General features: G+C 47.2%; 1 protein-coding gene across 1 annotated transcript in view; it reads left to right on the top strand.

The window, feature by feature from the left end:
* The first annotated feature begins 454 nt into the window (after positions 1-454).
* Positions 455-17,444, top strand: part of LOC135807052 (uncharacterized) — a 42,048-nt gene continuing 25,058 nt past the window's right edge. The window contains exons 1-4 of the mRNA XM_065321135.1: positions 455-834; positions 5,837-5,926; positions 10,714-10,801; positions 14,482-14,556. Of these exons, the coding sequence (XP_065177207.1) occupies positions 574-834; positions 5,837-5,926; positions 10,714-10,801; positions 14,482-14,556 (514 nt within the window). The 5' untranslated portion in view covers positions 455-573. The remainder of the gene's footprint in view (positions 835-5,836; positions 5,927-10,713; positions 10,802-14,481; positions 14,557-17,444) is intronic.

Raw genomic sequence — 17,444 nt, 5'->3', positions numbered from 1 at the left:
CTTTTTGAACTCATCAGCGCAGCACAGAGAGAATGAGGCCGAACCTGAAAGCAATGGAAATAAAAATTTCCAATCAGGCCCGAACGTACCTTGCCAGAGTGCTCAAACTACCGGAAAGTCCGGAGCAAACGCCCACCCCATTTTTGCAAGATCTGCTGGCCTGTAGATCTACGCGCTGAGACTTGAACTTTTGGCCTGACCCTACGGGTACGTTACGGGACGGACTTGAAAGTTCACTTCACACCGTAGCGAAAAGTGACTACTGCTATGGTAAACATGGTAAACTATGGCACAAAGCTAGAGCCGAGTAGATACTAGTAGTAGAGGCTAGAGTTTGGAAGCTCATAGATCGATAGAGACTGCACTGTTGGCCGGAGTCTACGGCTCAACTGAAAGTGTCGCAATCCACTCGAGCGGTGTCAAAGCAAGTTAGTTACTTTCGATCTGTAAACGTTCATGGATAACTTTCTTGCTTCTCAGCTTCAGTCACCATGAATAACCTTTGCCTTGCCTTTGACTGTGAAGTTCGCAGTTACCGCCGGTCGGAGCTGCACAGAGCCTATAATATAATTTATGTCCAGGGACAAATTTGTAGAATTCCCTCGGCAACCCGAAAACGAGAACGATTGTAATGCTCTTTCGGCTATGCAATCTGGAAGAGATTTTGCCTTCTTGCAACGTGAGATAGCATTTTCGCCGTGCAGGCGGTGCCATTCTACAGCACTGCATTTAAACTCCACGTCGAACTTGTGGCGTCTTGGCATGGCGAAAAAAACAATCGCTTCCAAGAACGACTGCGAAAGGATTGAATGCAGTTGGTCCCTTCTTGGCGAGGTTAGTGCATTTTGTCCGCGGGAATTTGATGTTGAGCTATAGCGATAGTTCTTTTGCTATAGTCCTTGCCATAGGCAGTTCGTAGGCTTTTCATGTCTACTCGTACGAAATCGAACTTTCTGTACACCATTCTTGTCCTCAGGACGACGTACCTGTGCCCTGCATTGCGAAAATAGTACAATCGAGCTGGGGTGGGCGTTTGCAGCGAAGTGGGCGTTTGCTCCGGACTTTACGGTATATACCGTATTATCTCTAATATAAGCACGGTCCTTTATTTTTTCAATGTACCTCCGCCCCGTGCTTTTAATGGAGACGTTCCTTTATTGGAGACTGTTCCATTATTATTTCAACCTCATTTCAGAGGCATGTTGCCATGCCAAATTTATATGCCAAATTTATATGTCAGACACACACATTTCAGGGTTTTTTCGCCGGTACAGATAATGAATTTACACAGTGTGCTTATAATGGAGACTGAGCACATTATTTTTTGAATGCCGCCCCAAGGTGTTCTATTATTGGAGACGTGCTATTATTGGAGACTGTGCTTATATTAGAGATAATACGGTATATACGTTTTGTCCTCATTTTCTTCAGAATATTTGAATTATATGCTGGCTCCATTCCAATATTCCCTTTGTCGCTCAATATGCCACACATGAACTGTCTCACAAAATATGCGGAAATATGCGCAAGCATATTTGGTCGAGGCCTAGAGGTGGGTGATACTTGAAGAGGAGGTGCCCAAAATTAATTGTCCGGAAGTACTGAGTGACGTCACGCCGGACTTGACCTCCACGTGTGTCATTCGTCGGCAAAAAGTAACCAAAAAAGCGAAGTCCAGCCCGCGGCCATGTGCATTGTACGTATGTAATCAAGCACGCTCGGGAGGTCATGATGGCTGAATCTTGCCCGAGCCTGCAGCCCAAGGGCCGTAGGCCCGAGGGCTGCAGGCAAGGGCAAGATTCAGCCATCATGACAGACAGAGCGTGCTTGATTTGATTTCTTACAGCGCGAAGCAACATATTAGGGAAGGTCAAAGGTGGAAAGGTCGAAAGGTCGAAAAATTATTCCCGAAATGACGTCAAACGGTCCGAACATTCCCGAAATGACGTCAAACGGTCCTGGTGGCCTGATTATGCCCGCGGCGGGAAGATCGCCTATTGGCCATGGCCCCGGCAACGATCACGTGTCATGTAAGAAAACTGTTTTCGGTGCACGTGTGCCTTCTTCTGAAATCAGATAATTATGTGCATGTACGTAACCAGTCGTTGTATGCAATGAGAATGCCAAAAAGGGAGAAAACAAACAGAACTAGAAGTCGACAGCATTTTGTCGTACCGGTTAAGTTCACGTAAAAGTCTTACGTCCGTGAACTTTTACGTCAAAAAGTGAAAAAACTCACGTAAAATTTGACGTGTTTTACGTGAGTTGACTGTCCCGCACGTAAGTTCATGACGTGAGTTTTTGGAAGTTTCGCTTGGTTATTCCGACCGAATTTGTGTGAGTTTCCGGAATTTTATCGAGTTTTATCGAGTTTGTTGGAAGATTTGATACTTGTGCGAACTAAACCCGAATCCTGCCAGGCAAAATTTCACGTCACGTCGCACGTGTTAACCTCTAAAAATTACACGTAACGTGAGATTTGCACCGCGTTTTGAAAAAGGGCAAAAAACGTGTAACTTAACCTCTCTACTGGTACTTCCTCCGCGCGACGCTCCAGCTCTTTGTTTGTTTGTGATTACGAAGGAGTGAAAGGATGTTTGTTTTTGGCTGTTAGTGTGACACGCATACCTCGTACTTTTAAATGATTTCGTTGTATGGAATGTGGCGGTGTTGCCCACGCGGCTCTGAAATGAAAGACGTCTGAGCTTGCCGCGGTCATCTGCGTCTTCAGCAATATCGTCATCAGATGAATCGCCCTCACGTTGTTACATTGCTTTCCTTTGGGGCTCGGGCTGGTGGTGTTATTGCTGGCCGGAGGTGTACTGTTTTCTGCACACGCAATCATCATCGTGTTGTTCCTCACACGAAAAGTTCAAAACAACGACGTACTTTCGTGCTCACAAAATAAAACTAAAGGCCGATTCACAATACAACTTTCTGCGACGCGACACGCGATTTGCGACAGTTGCGACAAGAAACTGCCTGTCGCGAGCTGTCGCAATGCACCTGTCGCAGAAGTTGAAGAAAGTTCAACTTTGGCGACATGCGACACGCGACATACACAAATGGAGTACAGTTTCGACCCTGGGTGCATGTGCAGTGCACGTGCATAGTACTACTTGTGCATGAGGATGTCGCAAACATGAAGAATATTGTGAACCGTGTGTCGCTGTCGCAGCTCGTCGCATGTGTCGCAAGTCGCTTGTCGCGTCGCAGAAAGTTGTATTGTGAATCGGCCTTAAAGCGGGATTCACAGAAGCTTTTTGCGATGCGACGGGATCTGCGATGGACGCGTGCGATGCGAACCCGCGAAATACCATTCACAGAAGAGGTCAATGATGCGACAAAGTCTTGCTGATTTGGGTACGTCAACATGATATTCGCGCGGTTTGGTACAACTTGTACAAATTTATAGGCAACTCTTGAACCTTTGTCCAACTTTGCTGTAGAAAAGGTCAAAATCGTATGCCAAATCGCTTGTCGAATCGCAAAAGTTGAGCCAAGCTCAACTTCTGCGATGGCCCAGTTGCAGTAGTTGCGTGGGGTGCGAGATGGCTGCGATTTGGGGATTTCCCGGTTTCGCGGCAGTCGCATCGCGTGTCGCATCGCAAAAAAGCTTCTGTGAATCCCGCTTTAGGCAGCGGTCACACCAAACGCCATTCAGCGGAAAAAGCGCTTTTTGACGTCATCGTTGCTACAGAAACGGCTAAGTTTTTGGCTTCAGCCGTTTCAGCAGTCAGTCGTTTTCAAGGCGCTGAATGGAGCGCCTGAGTCCGATTCAGCCACTTTCAGCCATTTCTGGCACAGCCGCGGGAAAACAAAATTGTGCAAATCCAAAGCACATCATGCCATGGATGCATCGTGTTCTGAAATATTCCGGCTTTCGTTGTTTGTTTTGTTGTTGGTCCAACCGTTCTCTCATTGCCTGCTGTCTGTTATTGACCTCATCTTTCCTTGTGCACTTTCCACGAGGTATGATTTGGTTCGGCAGCGTCAGACAAGGTGGTGACCTTGTACATGCATTTGTGTATATATAAATCATTTTTCGTAGAAATAGCCTCTGTATAATATTTTCGCGCGAAAGAAATAAACTTTCTCTTTGGCCCCAACTTCGTTGTGGTCTGGTTGGCCATTGTAGCCGTCATGGTTGACGTAAAACACCATAACTCCACGCGTGCTGGTCATTGCACGTTGTAGCCGCAGTGCAGCGGTGTAGTTGCTATGCATGGATTTTGACTTGAACTATGCATGCAAAACACATGCACATTGTTTGTTTGTTTGTTTATTTTATTTTACTTCACCAAGTGATCAGGCATTTCTGCCTTCTCACCAGGTCCGGAGACCTAGTTCCGACAGAATGATGAAGAGTAAATGAAAATGTATGTATAAAATGATGAAAATCATGCAGAAGGTTATACCGTAAAATCCCGCCAGAGCGCCCCTACCTCCTCGACGCTTCAAGTGGGGGAGGGGCGGATGGGCGAGTCCTACTTGCCGCATGCAGTGCTACATGAAAAAGTACTCACCCTACAAAATCTGTTCGTGCATCTCGTACACAGACCAAAGGTCAAGAGCCACGAGTCGTACAGACCCGACAAAACGCAGGGTTTGTGCAATCCCTGGTCAAGAGGGTGGGCACTGTTGCGTACATTTCCAACGGGGTTGAGCACGCGTCTGCAGTACAGTACGGCATCACGGACTGCAACAGAGTCATACGAGGATACAATCAATCACGTCCCTGACAAGAAGTCAGCGCCTAGGGAGGGGCGGATGGGAGAGACGGGGCGCTCTGGCGGGATTTTACGGTAATTATGAAAGCGGATAAAATGATTGAATCACAAGGACACATTTTTATGTGACGGCGTTCCACTGATGACAGTCACAAGAAAACGTTATGGAACTTGACTTTCTTCATTTTTGCTGTTGTTATGAGTGCACAATTTATCTTATTTATTGCCATTTTACGACTATTGTCTCCTCGTCGATTGTTTGAATCACAAGGAGCTTGAATTTTACGGAGTATGGACACAGAGTATGCAGAAAATTTAATGAAAAAAGGATGGAGAAGATGATTAATGATCATGGACATAGTAGTAGATGTGTGCGGAAGGAATGAAAATCCAGCTTGGGTCGTAGATATAGTAATTATGACAGAGAGAACAAAAGAAAACAGGGAGAAAATGAGTGTGTGTGTGTGTGCACGTGCGCGCGCGCGCGCGCGCGTGTGTGTGTGTGTGTGTGTGTGTGTGTGTGTGTGTGAGAGAGAGAGAGAGAGAGAGAGAATGAGAAAGAGAAAGAGAGACAGATAGAGAGACAGACAGACAGAGACAGACAGACAGACAGATAGAGACACAGAGAAAGAAAGGGAGAGTGAGAGAGAGAGAGAGAGAGAGAGAGTGAGAGAGAGAGGGGGGGGGGGAGGGAGAGAGAGAGAGAGAGATCGATCAGTATGTGAGAGTAGCAAAGTGGTCGGTAGTACCAGGCTGGTCGCTAGTCACGGTGGTCGGTAGTACCAGGCTGGTCACTAGTCACGGTGGTCTTTAGTTACAGGTTTCATTGTACCTGTACAATTGTCAGTCCGTATTTTTTGTTGCTGTCTTGGTGTTGCTTCAGTTGCCATCGTGTCGCTATAGCAATCAGAGCGCACTTTGTTCGCGAGTCACTGAGCCTCTTTTGAGCATTACACAATTTATACATGAAATGAAATTGGTTCCGTTTCGCGTACGAGTTTGTAACGAGTCACTGAACAGCTCTCTTGTCCTGTTATGACAGCATGATTCTTACTTTTCCCGGTTTTTGTCTCTTTGTCGTTTGTGAACCGCTGTGAATACACAAGGTATTACGTGCCCAGCAATCCTTCTTCTGCACTGGAACTGTTCACGTCATGGGGTCGGGAACTGTTCACATCATGGCGTCGTCGACCATGGTAAGTTGTATTGCTATGGATGAATTTTTTAGTGAGGTGTGACCGAAACAAATTAGAGATTCCTGGACCCTCCCGCACCAAAAATCGAGGCCAAGGCAATTTTTCTAACAGTTCATATAGTGCAGTACTGATCGTGCGAGTACGTCTGTGACATGGAGTTATGCACTGTCACACAAACCCGGGCTTGTACGACTCTCTGATATACGACTCGGCCTCAGGGCTGTCGACCTGTCGTTGGCCGAAGTACACAAAAAATGTACGGGTAAACCGCGTACCTGTTGTCTGTAAAAAAAGTTAATAAAACTAACAGATATTACTGTAAAAAAAGTTCAGCATGCCATACATACGTACATAGGCAAAATAAAACATACAAAATTCTCCCGCCCGCACCAATTTCACATGGATCCTGCCCAGGAACCTCGATTTTATTTTGGTCTTGCCTGGTGTATGGGACAACGATTTCCAGGAGCGATTATTCCCTTGAATACCGATGAAGAAATAATTGATCTACAGTCCTACCTCGGTTATCCGACCGCCCAAAGAGGTGTGTTACTACAGTCTATTTATAAATACTGTGAAAAAAGTTATTTTCGGTGTAACTATAATTTCGGTGATTTCGGTAGAGAAACCAGCCGCCTAAATTTAAATTACACCTAAAAGGCACTTACTAGCATATGCACTGTACATGTACGTGACGGGAAAACTAGTCACCTTAGGCTGCGTTCGTTTTAAGTTACCTGGTAGAGTAGAGTAGAGTAGAGTAGAGTCACTCTACCGATAGAGGTACAGTGCGCATTGCATCATCAAAGGTAAGAGGTAAGAGCACGAACGCTGTTCTACCGGATTTAGTAGCTTTTCACGATGTGTACGTGAACTGCTTCTCTCCTGTATGGAGTTGTGTACAACTCGTTGATTTTGCTGGACATTCTGTACCTCTACCAACTTCTACCGGCTTCTACCAACTTTTCCCTGGTCACTGAAGAGCCGGTAGAGGAAAGTAGAACACCTCTACTGAAAGAAGTAGTTTCTACCAAAACCTGTAGATCAAAAACGAACGCCCCCTAATTCTACATTACACCTGAAACCTGGCAGGTCCATGACACAGAAAATGTTAATGCACCTAAAACTACATGTTTTACAGTAGATGTACTTCTAGCTTTTGGCCATAAATGGGTCATACCAAGAGTACATAACCCCCCAGAGTGTGCAACTCCACTATGGGTGCTGTCCCGACAGAATTTCAAGTTGACGTCATTTTGATGATGCAATGCGCACTGTACACGGATTATCAGACGAATCCGGAACCTGTGGTTGACCGAAGCCGATCGATCCTGTACAAATTATTGCAAAGAAAAACGTGTGATGCGTCGACACCCGTACACATGTTGTAAATCATTGGTGCGAGGAGCATTGCGTCATAAATAATGACGTCAACTTGAAATTCTGTCGGGACAGCAGGGTATGTGGGAGTTGCACACTCTGGGGGGTTATGTACTCTTGGTCATACTTGGAGTTAAAATTGAGACCATAACAAATTTGTAATCGATGAATTATGCCAAGAATATAATCCCCCAAGAGTGTGCAACTCTGCATATGGGGTCTCCGACGGTGAAAACTCACATCACGTGTCTCCGATACATTCGTACTGCGTACAAACGAAGGATAGCGTGCGTGCAATCCGAACATCTCTGTCTGTCTCTGTCTGTCTGTCTCTGTCTGTCTCTGTCTGTCTCTGTCTCTCTCTGTCACTCTCTCTCTTCCTCTCTCTCTCTCTCTCTCTCTCTCTCTCTCTCTCTCTCTCTCTCTCTCTCTCTCTCTCTCTCTCTCTCTCTCTCTCTCTCTCTCTCTCTCTCTCTCTCTCTCTCTCTCTCTCTCTCTCTCTCTCTCTCTCTCTCTCTCTCTCTCTCTCTCTCTCTCTCTCTCTCTCTCTCTCTCTCTCTCTCTCTCTCTCTCTCTCTCTCTCTCTCTCTCTCTCTCTCTCTCTCTCTCTCTCTCTCTCTCTCTCTCTCTCTCTCTCTCTCTCTCTCTCTCTCTCTCTCTCTCTCTCTCTCTCTCTCTGTATGGTCCCTGCCTAGACCATACAATGATCTAATCATGCAGTTTACACACACACGTAACTGGCTCACTCTGAACTGCTCTGAACTCGGAATGTCATTATCTTCAACCAGACTCAGCTGCAGCAAGAGAAGACTGCCCCCGAACAACCCAAAACCGACTTCACACGAGCATGCATCTCTAGTGCGCATGCTCGTGAGAAGTCATAATAATATGACTTGACTGAGGGACACAACACTCTCTCTCTGTGTGTGTGTCTGTGTGTCTGTCTGTCTGCCTCTGTCTGTCTGTCTCTCTCCACCCCTAGTGGACATTATAGCGTAACTTGTAGTTCTTTGGTCTTTTTTCTTTTCGAAACATATATTTTCATTTACTCTTCTGAATACTCTTGATCATTTTGTCGGAACTAGGTCTCCGAACCGGGTGAGAAGGCAGAAATGCCTGTTCACTTGGTGAAGTAAAATAAAATAAACAAACAAACAAACATGGTGAGAGGTATTTAAAGCTGACGGGACAGTGGTCTGATAGCGGATCTAGGACTTCTAGGTCTGAGATCCAATGCTCTGCGTCTGTGATAACCAGGTCAAGAAGCAATTGCTGGCTGTGTTGTGCCTAACAGAGAGCCAAAAATCCTGACGCTTCTCTATGGCTCCTCAAGAGGTGCAATTGTCTGGTGTTCCACTGGTTTCGCCATTGACCCACTATGTTTCAGAGACATTGACTTTTTGAGCTGCCACTTGTCGAAGATGCCTTTTGCCAGTGTCAGAAACTGAGAGAGATACATATGGGGCGGAATGCCGCCGCATACACAGATGTTGAAAAAATCATGATGACTGGCTCTTCATACTACGTTGCAAAACTCACCACGTTTTGGTATTCCACGTACTTTCAGAAGTTGTTTACATATATGTTGTGTATCGGTAGAAAGACTTTTCATGGCTCTTTTTGGGCGGGTCGGATGGGCAGGGAGGCTGGGCCCCTGACGCCTGGACAACATGTGCGCGTGCACAAAATTTGGCGATCACGCCAGGATTGTCAGGGAGATGAGGAACTGGAAGGAACTCCGGTGCGAAGGAAAACGCATCGTGAACAAATCACCGAAACGACGTCGTCTGAGCTGAAGGCGCTGAGCGAGGAAACGTCTGCGAGGAGTGGCTGGCTCGTCGGAGCTGAATGCGCTGAGGGCAGATGAAATGGATGAACATCTGCGAGGAGTGGCTGGTCCGTCGGAGTTGAATGCGCTGAGGGCAGGGACGTCCCGCGAGGTGGCTGGTGAAGACGACGACTCGGAGGTTGGTGCGACGGAAGTCGTTGGAGCTGAATGCGCTGAGGGTAGACGAAGTCGGATAAACGTCTGCGATGAGTGGCTGGTTCCTACGACAAGGACGGTGCGAAGGAAAACGCATCGTGAGCAAATAACCCCATGTGAGTGTGACGCGGAGTTTAGAAGGTGCTCCTGCTGTGATTTGTTGACTAGTTTGATTCGATTTGTTTTGAGTGGTTTGGTTTGCTCGATTTGTTTGTTAGTTCGAGTTTGGTAGTTCGGTTTGCTCGAGTTGTTGATTAGTTTGTTTTGCTCGAGTTGTTTGTTAGTTCGAGTTTGGTAGTTCGGTTTGCTCGATTTGTTTGAGTTTGATTTGTTTGTCCCTGGTCGGACGTTGCCTTTCGTTGGAGTTTTGTTGGCGTGTCGATCGTTTATTTGTTTATTTGTTGCCTCTTGTAGTTAGCTTGATTAGTACGCTTGCGGCGTATACTCGTAGGGCACAGTGTTCGCAGTCCTCGTAGAACCCTGAAAAGGTCTTTGGTGGGGAATATGTTGTGTATCGGTAGAAAGACTTTTCATGGCTCTTTTTGTTGTGGTCCTTTCGTTTATTTTGGTTTGTTTTGCGTTCTGCTTTGACTTGTTTTGGTTGCATGTATAGTTTGTACATGATCCAAGTAACGGTTACGTCATTGTCATACGTTGTGTTTTGTTGCGCGCATGCTCGTATGCTGCCATAAATGTTAGTCTTTTTCTTCAGTTATCAGTTTACCTCGTCGTGTCCGGTCTTCTTGTCTGTCCGTCTCCGTCTTGTCAAGAAATTATGTAGAACTCTCAGTTCAGTTTCGTTGTTGTGTGTGGCGGGTCGGATGGGCAGGGAGGCTGGGCCCCTGACGCCTGGACAACATGTGCGCGTGCACAAAAATGCAAGTGCATTCGCACAGGCACGTACACGCTGTTCGTACTGTTGTGCATACAGCTTTTTTGGACACCAAATCACCAACTGCTGGGAACGACAGGACACATCCCGATACAGGGGTTTGGATATGTCGCCTACGTTTTCGTATGCAGCGATCGATTTCCCCGCCACATTCCGTGTTGTCATGGCTATTCGGACAAAACATCGCACACTCCACGTTTTGGGTGTAGCGTGAATGGCCCAATATCTCAGTTGTGAGATTGAGCAGTTGTGAGATTGGGCAGTTGTGAGATTGAGCAGTTGTGAGATTGAGCAGTTGTGAGATTGAGCAGTTGTGAGATTGAGCAGTTGTGAGATTGAGCAGTTGTGAGATTGAGGTTTCTATAGAATGCTATCTTGGTGTCTACTAGATTTACATGTACCTAAGTAGTGTGTGTGTGTGTGTGTGTGTGTGCACGTGTGTGTGTATATGTGTGTGTGTGTGCACGTGTGTGTGTATATATGTGTGTGTATGTGTGTGTGTGTGTGACTATGCATTTTTGGTTGCCACAGATTACAATTGTTCTAGGGGTTATTCTCTTGCCTACCTTCTGCGATGCGCTGGGACGGCGTGCGAACGATGACGCCAATGTTTTCTTTGGTAAATGTGATGTAAATATTGTATTATTCTCCATTAGGCCACACATAGTTACTTGTAATGTTTCCCGCCCCCGTGCCCACAGGTTTGCAGTACTCACGGAAGAAAAAAATCATCTTTGTACATGAGTGTGTATGACAGACTGATTGAGTGACTGTGTATGGTATTGCATGTACACTGTACTGCTGCAGCATGCAGCAGCTATAGATGCGTCAACGTGTACTTCTGTAGTAGTGGTGGTGAAGGTGGTGAAGGTGGTGGTGAAGGTGGTGGTGGTGGTAAAGGTGGTGGTGGTGGTGGTGAAGGTGGTGAAGGTGGCGTCAGGCGAAATAGCACGTCATAGTACATTTGAGATCAGCGGGAAGAAGATGACGACGTCCACTAATTAGTATCTGTGCACACGAATCTGCTGTGTGTGTGACTCTGTGTGTCAGCTATGATATCATCTTCTGTGGTTCCATGCCTAGCATGCACGTCTGAACCATCCTGCGAAGTTTGAATGACGTAGGTTGAGCGATCGCTCCGCGAAACATACTTTTTGAAATTCTCTTCATAGTATATCTTCCACCATTGAAATTTCGAATTTCTTCAAAAAAAGTGCTGAGAGGGGTGGCTTGCAACCTCGATATGGCTTGTTCCAGGCATGCTTTGGAGCCATCTTCTGTTGAAGTAGTGGCGGGGATCTGCCCTGCAACTGCTACAACAAAAAATGATTCGATCTGAGAAAGGGTGACTCGGACCGCGAATCTCGGTTGAATATTGAGTATTTCAAGCCTTTTCACGACGAAGATGGAGTTCTTTTTGGAGATGGACGTCGCGGCAAAGGACATGGTGTCCGACTTCTGGCGTCTGGTGAAGCCAGGGATCATTTGTCCAGTCAGGTCGGCAGCCTAACCGTCGGTAAGCTTGTGTTTGGATCCCGTTCTGCTCGATGTGGTAGATCACAAACAATTTGATATCGCACAAATTGATCTCAGCATCGTGCGTCCGGTATTTTATATTCAGAAAATCCTAAAGTGTCTCTGTGTGGCCGTCCTATGCCACGAGAAACTCCAATCAGGCTCCTATGTCCTCTGCCTTCATGATTGAATGTCCACTTCGTTTGAACAACGAACACAACAATCGAGGACGGCTTTGCAATGAAAAATACAGCTATACTGGAGCTGAAAAAAGAAAGAAAAAAACGTGCTCAGGATGAGACTCGAGTACACGCATACTCTCCCAGCAGGTGAAACGCAAATTTTTGTGAAAAATGCGTGTCGCCGAGTGACCAGTAATTTCGCCTGACGTGAAGGTGGTGGTGGTGCTGAAGGTGGTGGTGAAGGTGGTGGTGAAGGTGGTGGTGGTGAAGGTGGTGGTGGTGAAGGTGGTAGTGGTGAAGGTGGTGGTGGTGAAGATGGTGGTGGTGGTGGTGGTGAAGGTGGTGGTGGTGCTGAAGGTGGTGGTGAAGGTGGTGGTGGTGAAGGTGGTGAAGGTGGTGAAGGTGGTGGTGGTGAAGGTGGTGGTGGTGAAGGTGGTAGTGGTGAAGGTGGTGGTGGTGAAGATGGTGGTGGTGGTGGTGGTGAAGGTGGTGGTGGTGAAGGTGGTGAAGGTGGTGGTGGTGAAGGTGGTGGTGGTGGTGGTGGTGAAGGTGGTGGTGGTGAAGGTGGTGAAGGTGGTGGTGGTGAAGGTGGTGGTGGTGAAGGTGGTAGTGGTGAAGGTGGTGGTGGTGAAGATGGTGGTGAAGGTGGTGAAGGTGGTGGTGGTGGTGGTGGTGAAGGTGGTGGTGGTGAAGGTGGTGAAGGTGGTGGTGGTGAAGGTGGTGGTGGTGAAGGTGGTAGTGGTGAAGGTGGTGGTGGTGAAGATGGTGGTGGTGGTGGTGGTGAAGGTGGTGGTGGTGAAGGTGGTGAAGGTGGTGGTGGTGAAGGTGGTGGTGGTGGTGGTGGTGAAGGTGGTGGTGGTGAAGGTGGTGAAGGTGGTGGTGGTGAAGGTGGTGGTGGTGAAGGTGGTAGTGGTGAAGGTGGTGGTGGTGAAGATGGTGGTGAAGGTGGTGAAGGTGGTGGTGGTGGTGGTGGTGAAGGTGGTGGTGGTGAAGGTGGTGAAGGTGGTGGTGGTGAAGGTGGTGGTGGTGAAGGTGGTAGTGGTGAAGGTGGTGGTGGTGAAGATGGTGGTGGCGGTGGTGGTGGTGAAGGTGGTGGTGGTGGTGGTGAAGGTAGTGGTGGTGGTGGTGAAGGTGCTGAAGGTGGTGAAGGTGGTGAAAGTGGTGAAGGTGGTGAAGGTGGTGGTGGTGGTGGTGAAGGTGGTGGTGGTGAAGGTGGTGGTGAAGGTGGTGGTGAAGGTGGTGGTGATGGTGGTGGTGAAGGTGGTGAAGGTGGTGGTGGTGGTGGTGGTGGTGAAGGTGGTGGTGGTGAAGGTGGTGGTGGTGAAGGTGGTGGTGGTGAAGGTGGTGGCGGTGAAGGTGGTGGTGGTGAAGGTGGTGGTGGTGAAGGTGGTGGTGGTGAAGGTGGTGAAGGTGGTGGTGTTCACTTAAGGTGGTGGTGGTGGTGGTGGTGGTGGTGGTGGTGGTGGTGGTGGTGGTGGTGGTGGTGGTGGTGGTGGTGGTGGTGGTGGTGGTGGTGGTGGTGGTGGTGGTGGTGGTGGTGGTGGTGGTGGTGGTGGTGGTGAAGGTTGTGGTGGTGAAGGTTATGGTGGTGAAGGTTGTGGTGGTGAAGGTTGTGGTGGTGAAGGTTGTGGTGGTGAAGGTGGTGGTGATGATGGTTGTGGTGGTGAAGGTTGTGGTGGTGTAGGTGGTGAAGGTGGTGGTGGTGATGGTGGTGAAGGTGGTGAAGGTTGTGGTGGTGGGACGTGGCCCGACAGTTTGCTAAGTATGTAAGCACTAACTAGCTCACACACTTCTGCGCCGTCTAATGAACCCATGGTGACGTCGAACGTACTTGCGTTGTTCTTCTTCACCCGCGGTTGGCCGTCTTTAAACAACACTGATTTTTGCACGTGCATGATGATCTCTATTTTGCGTGGGCGTTTGTAAAGACTGCAAGCTCGGGTTTAAGAATCCTGGTATCTCCCCTGAATTCGAAATGCTGAAGTTGACAATGGCAAGAACAAAGTGTTCTCAGATTCCTAAAAAACGCTTTGTGTTTGTGTGTTTATTTTATTTTACTTCACCAAGTGAACAGGCATTTCTGCCTTCTCACCAGGTCCGACTAGTTCCGACAAAATGATGAAGAGTGAATGAAAATGTATGCGTAAAATGATTAAAATCATGCTAAAGGTTATAATTATGAAAGCGGATAAAAATGATTGAATCACGAGACATAGAGCATGAATTTATGGAGTATGGACACAGAGCATGCCAACATTTTTATGAAAAAAGTGTGTAAGATGATTGTGTGACACATCTTGTTGCGAAGGTAGCAGCTCTGAAAACACCACAACATATCGGGAGCTGGTTCACCGCCGATGTCTTGCGGCGCCGATTTTGCTTATAATATGTGAATCAACCCTTAGTAAAAGTGCCCGCAGATGAGTGCATCCGGGGGCAAAAAGCCCATGGACACTTGATTCCCGCGGACAAGTTTTGGTCGCCCGCAGGAATATCTCCATGGTGATTTTCCTGTAAACGTGGACTTGCCAGTCTTGCCTGTCGTGTGAATCGCCTATACTACCATTTTTTCCTGCACCTCTATTTCCTCTGATCTTTGCAGGTCCATTTCTTTCAGATACGTGTCCAGAGGGGGATATTAAATCTTATAACAAGGAAGGTAGCCTCGTATGTACAGGTAAAGAGCATTGTCCTGAGGATGTTTATAAGGGTTCTTGCTTTTTCATTGACTCTGTGGGAAAGGGTTTTGACTCGTAGTTTTGGGTGGCGATCTCTCTCTAATGTTAAAGGTAGTTTCCTTTGGGTGTACACTGACTGTGCCATACCCTGGAACAAGAATCTGAAAGATATTTTGAAACTGGCATACTTTCATAAATGACCCGAAACTAGCTTACTTGTGGGCCTGCGAGCGAGCCACGGCACATGCAGCTCACCCGAATACGCTACTAACAAGAGCCTTTCCTTTACGAGATAGCCACAAACCATCATGGTGCAAACGCACAGGGATGCACATAGCGATGGCGGCCGAAGCAGTGGAGGCGGGGCAAGAGCAGCTAAACCGACCAAGGGCCTCGGTTACGGTATCATTACTGCTCATGCGTGCCTAAACAGCCTAAACAGAAACATGAAAAAAATGAACAGGAGCACTACAGAGCAAAATGAGAAATAAAGGTGGCAGCACAGTCACACAATGTTTAAGATGGGAACTTCCGAAGTAAAGTTGAGGAGCAGGCGCACAATACATTGGTAACATACGCACAGCAGGCATCCGAATGCACACACACACACACCCCAGACCTCAGACATGCCCATCGCGGTAGCGATGATAGCGAACAGCTATGTTAGACCGTAGACACACACACACACACACACACACACACACACACACACACACACACACACACACACACACACACACACACACAACTTGACACAATATTTATTTCGAAATTTGAAATATTTGAAACTCGGGTATTGAGCCAATAATAGATGTAGAGAGGAAAAAGGACATATGGAAACGAGTTAAGAGTAACTCTCCACCACTGTAACTAGATACTATTATACAGTCAGAAAGTGCAACAACCAGGCACAAAACTGACAAAACTGAGTTTTGTGCCTAGTTGTTGCACTTTCTGACTGTATAATATAGTATCTAGTTGCAGAGGTGGAGAGTTACTCTTAATAACTCGTTTCCATATGTCCTTTTTCCTTTCTAAATTTGAAATAGAGATGTGAAAAACAAATAGATGGAGCAGCAATGCATTTAGGGGTGAAACGAATACGCCCCCCCCTCCGAAAAATCGGCCCACTGCACAGTTTATTGCGCATCCGGCACGATCGATCGACAAGCTTTTTGGTTCCGTACTCTTTACACACAGAGTCCGCGGTCATCGGGGCCGAGGTATCCGGTTTGAGAATGCTGTGTCACTTTTTCGCTTCAATTAACCTTATTCTTTTCAGATTAGGTTTTGCAGTCATCCTTCTCCCTTTCGGACATTTGCGCTGGAGGTGTGTGCTCGAGGAGGATGGCTTCAGTTACCCCCTGCACTTCGTCAAGACGTTGGGCACCAATGACAAGCTAGCTATGGTTGGAAAAATGTCGCTCGTTGAAAATACTGGTGTTGGGAAAAGTATTCGAGTTGTCAAGTAGCCTCTTCATCCACGGAGGCACGAGTCCTCAAGTGACTACATAGTTGTCAGGACCTGAGAGAAATGTAGCCCAACCGTGTCCAGTGATTGTTTTGTAGTTTGCAGAACTAGACTGCTGAGCTCGTAGCAGCCAGGCAGCGAATTTATGCAACTTGCCTGTGATCCAAGTACTTCAAGTACTAGTAATACAAAATAGACTCTACACTGATGTTTTCGCATCGTCGACGGTCCTGATGTGATTGAGAGATCTGTCGCATTGGCAAACCGTGAGTAACAAGCGTACCCTCTTGTGGGAGAAATAGTTGTGACATGAGTGCACCTAGCTATACCATACGGTATGTAAGGGGATTACTGGCTACGCCTCAGTCCATCCTCTACCCCGGCACACCAACGAGCAGAACACAAGTCTTCAATTACAGATAGGAAGTACATTTCGAGAGAGAGCACTAAAACTTATTAAGTATCGGCAAGAGTACATGAAAACCTGTACTCCTCAGTGGTATCGGTGAAACATCGTCTACAAGGTCAACTAACCTACGATGAGTACATGAACCCATGTACTCTTAGGTCAACTCAAATAATCATGTCGAGCCAAGCAAGGCAGAAGAATCGCGCATCAAGATGGCAAGGACGTATCTGCTACCTGTCACTTGCCACCGTGTGGTCCACCTTCAAACTCGGGTCAGGACATGTGCGTTAGATACTGCCGCAGTCACACTTTCAAGGCACGTTAGGGTCCGGTCACACATGCACTCGAAAGTAGCAGATACGCTGAAGCGACGTCGCAGGAGCGAAAAATACCATGCCAACGGCGAAAAGCGGAACTTCCGCTTCAGCGGAAACTCCAATCCGCTTCCTCCAAAATTTTCGAAGCGAGGGTGTCGCTTCTGTGGTTTTGCTTCAGCGGAAAACATCACGGTCTGCTGTATGTGGACTTGCTATGAGAAATTTGTATGCGTATGATGTCCATGAAACAAAAATGCGTGCAAGATAGTCATTTGACCTCATCTATTCTCCGTACCGTATGGACCACAGTCCACTTTACTCTCATTTTCCGCCAAAGTAGGAGTTTGCCCTGTTTGTATGTGTGACCATACACACGTGGTTTCGCTGGAGCGACACCAGGCTCGCTGTCGCAGAAACTCGACGCCAAAGCGAACCCCAGTGCATGTGTGACCGGGCCCTTAGGAATACATGAAGTCAAGAGTACATAACCCCCGGGGTTATGTACTCAGTTGATGAAGGTGTACAACACCTAGATTTCTTTTGCTTTTCCCCAACTTTATACCATCCCTGAAAGGATGAAAGAATCTGGCAGCAAATCCAATAGAGATTTTTCAATTTGTACCCCATCTACATTTTTAATCCAAAAATTCGCAAAATATTTTCTTCCGTAACATGCCTTATACAAGGTGC

The sequence above is a fragment of the Sycon ciliatum genome, chromosome 1, assembly GCF_964019385.1.
Source record: "Sycon ciliatum chromosome 1, ocSycCili1.1, whole genome shotgun sequence".
NCBI classification, from domain to species: domain Eukaryota; kingdom Metazoa; phylum Porifera; class Calcarea; order Leucosolenida; family Sycettidae; genus Sycon; species Sycon ciliatum.
Note: the sequence above shows the minus strand (reverse complement) of the source record. Positions and strands in the feature narration are given on the sequence as shown.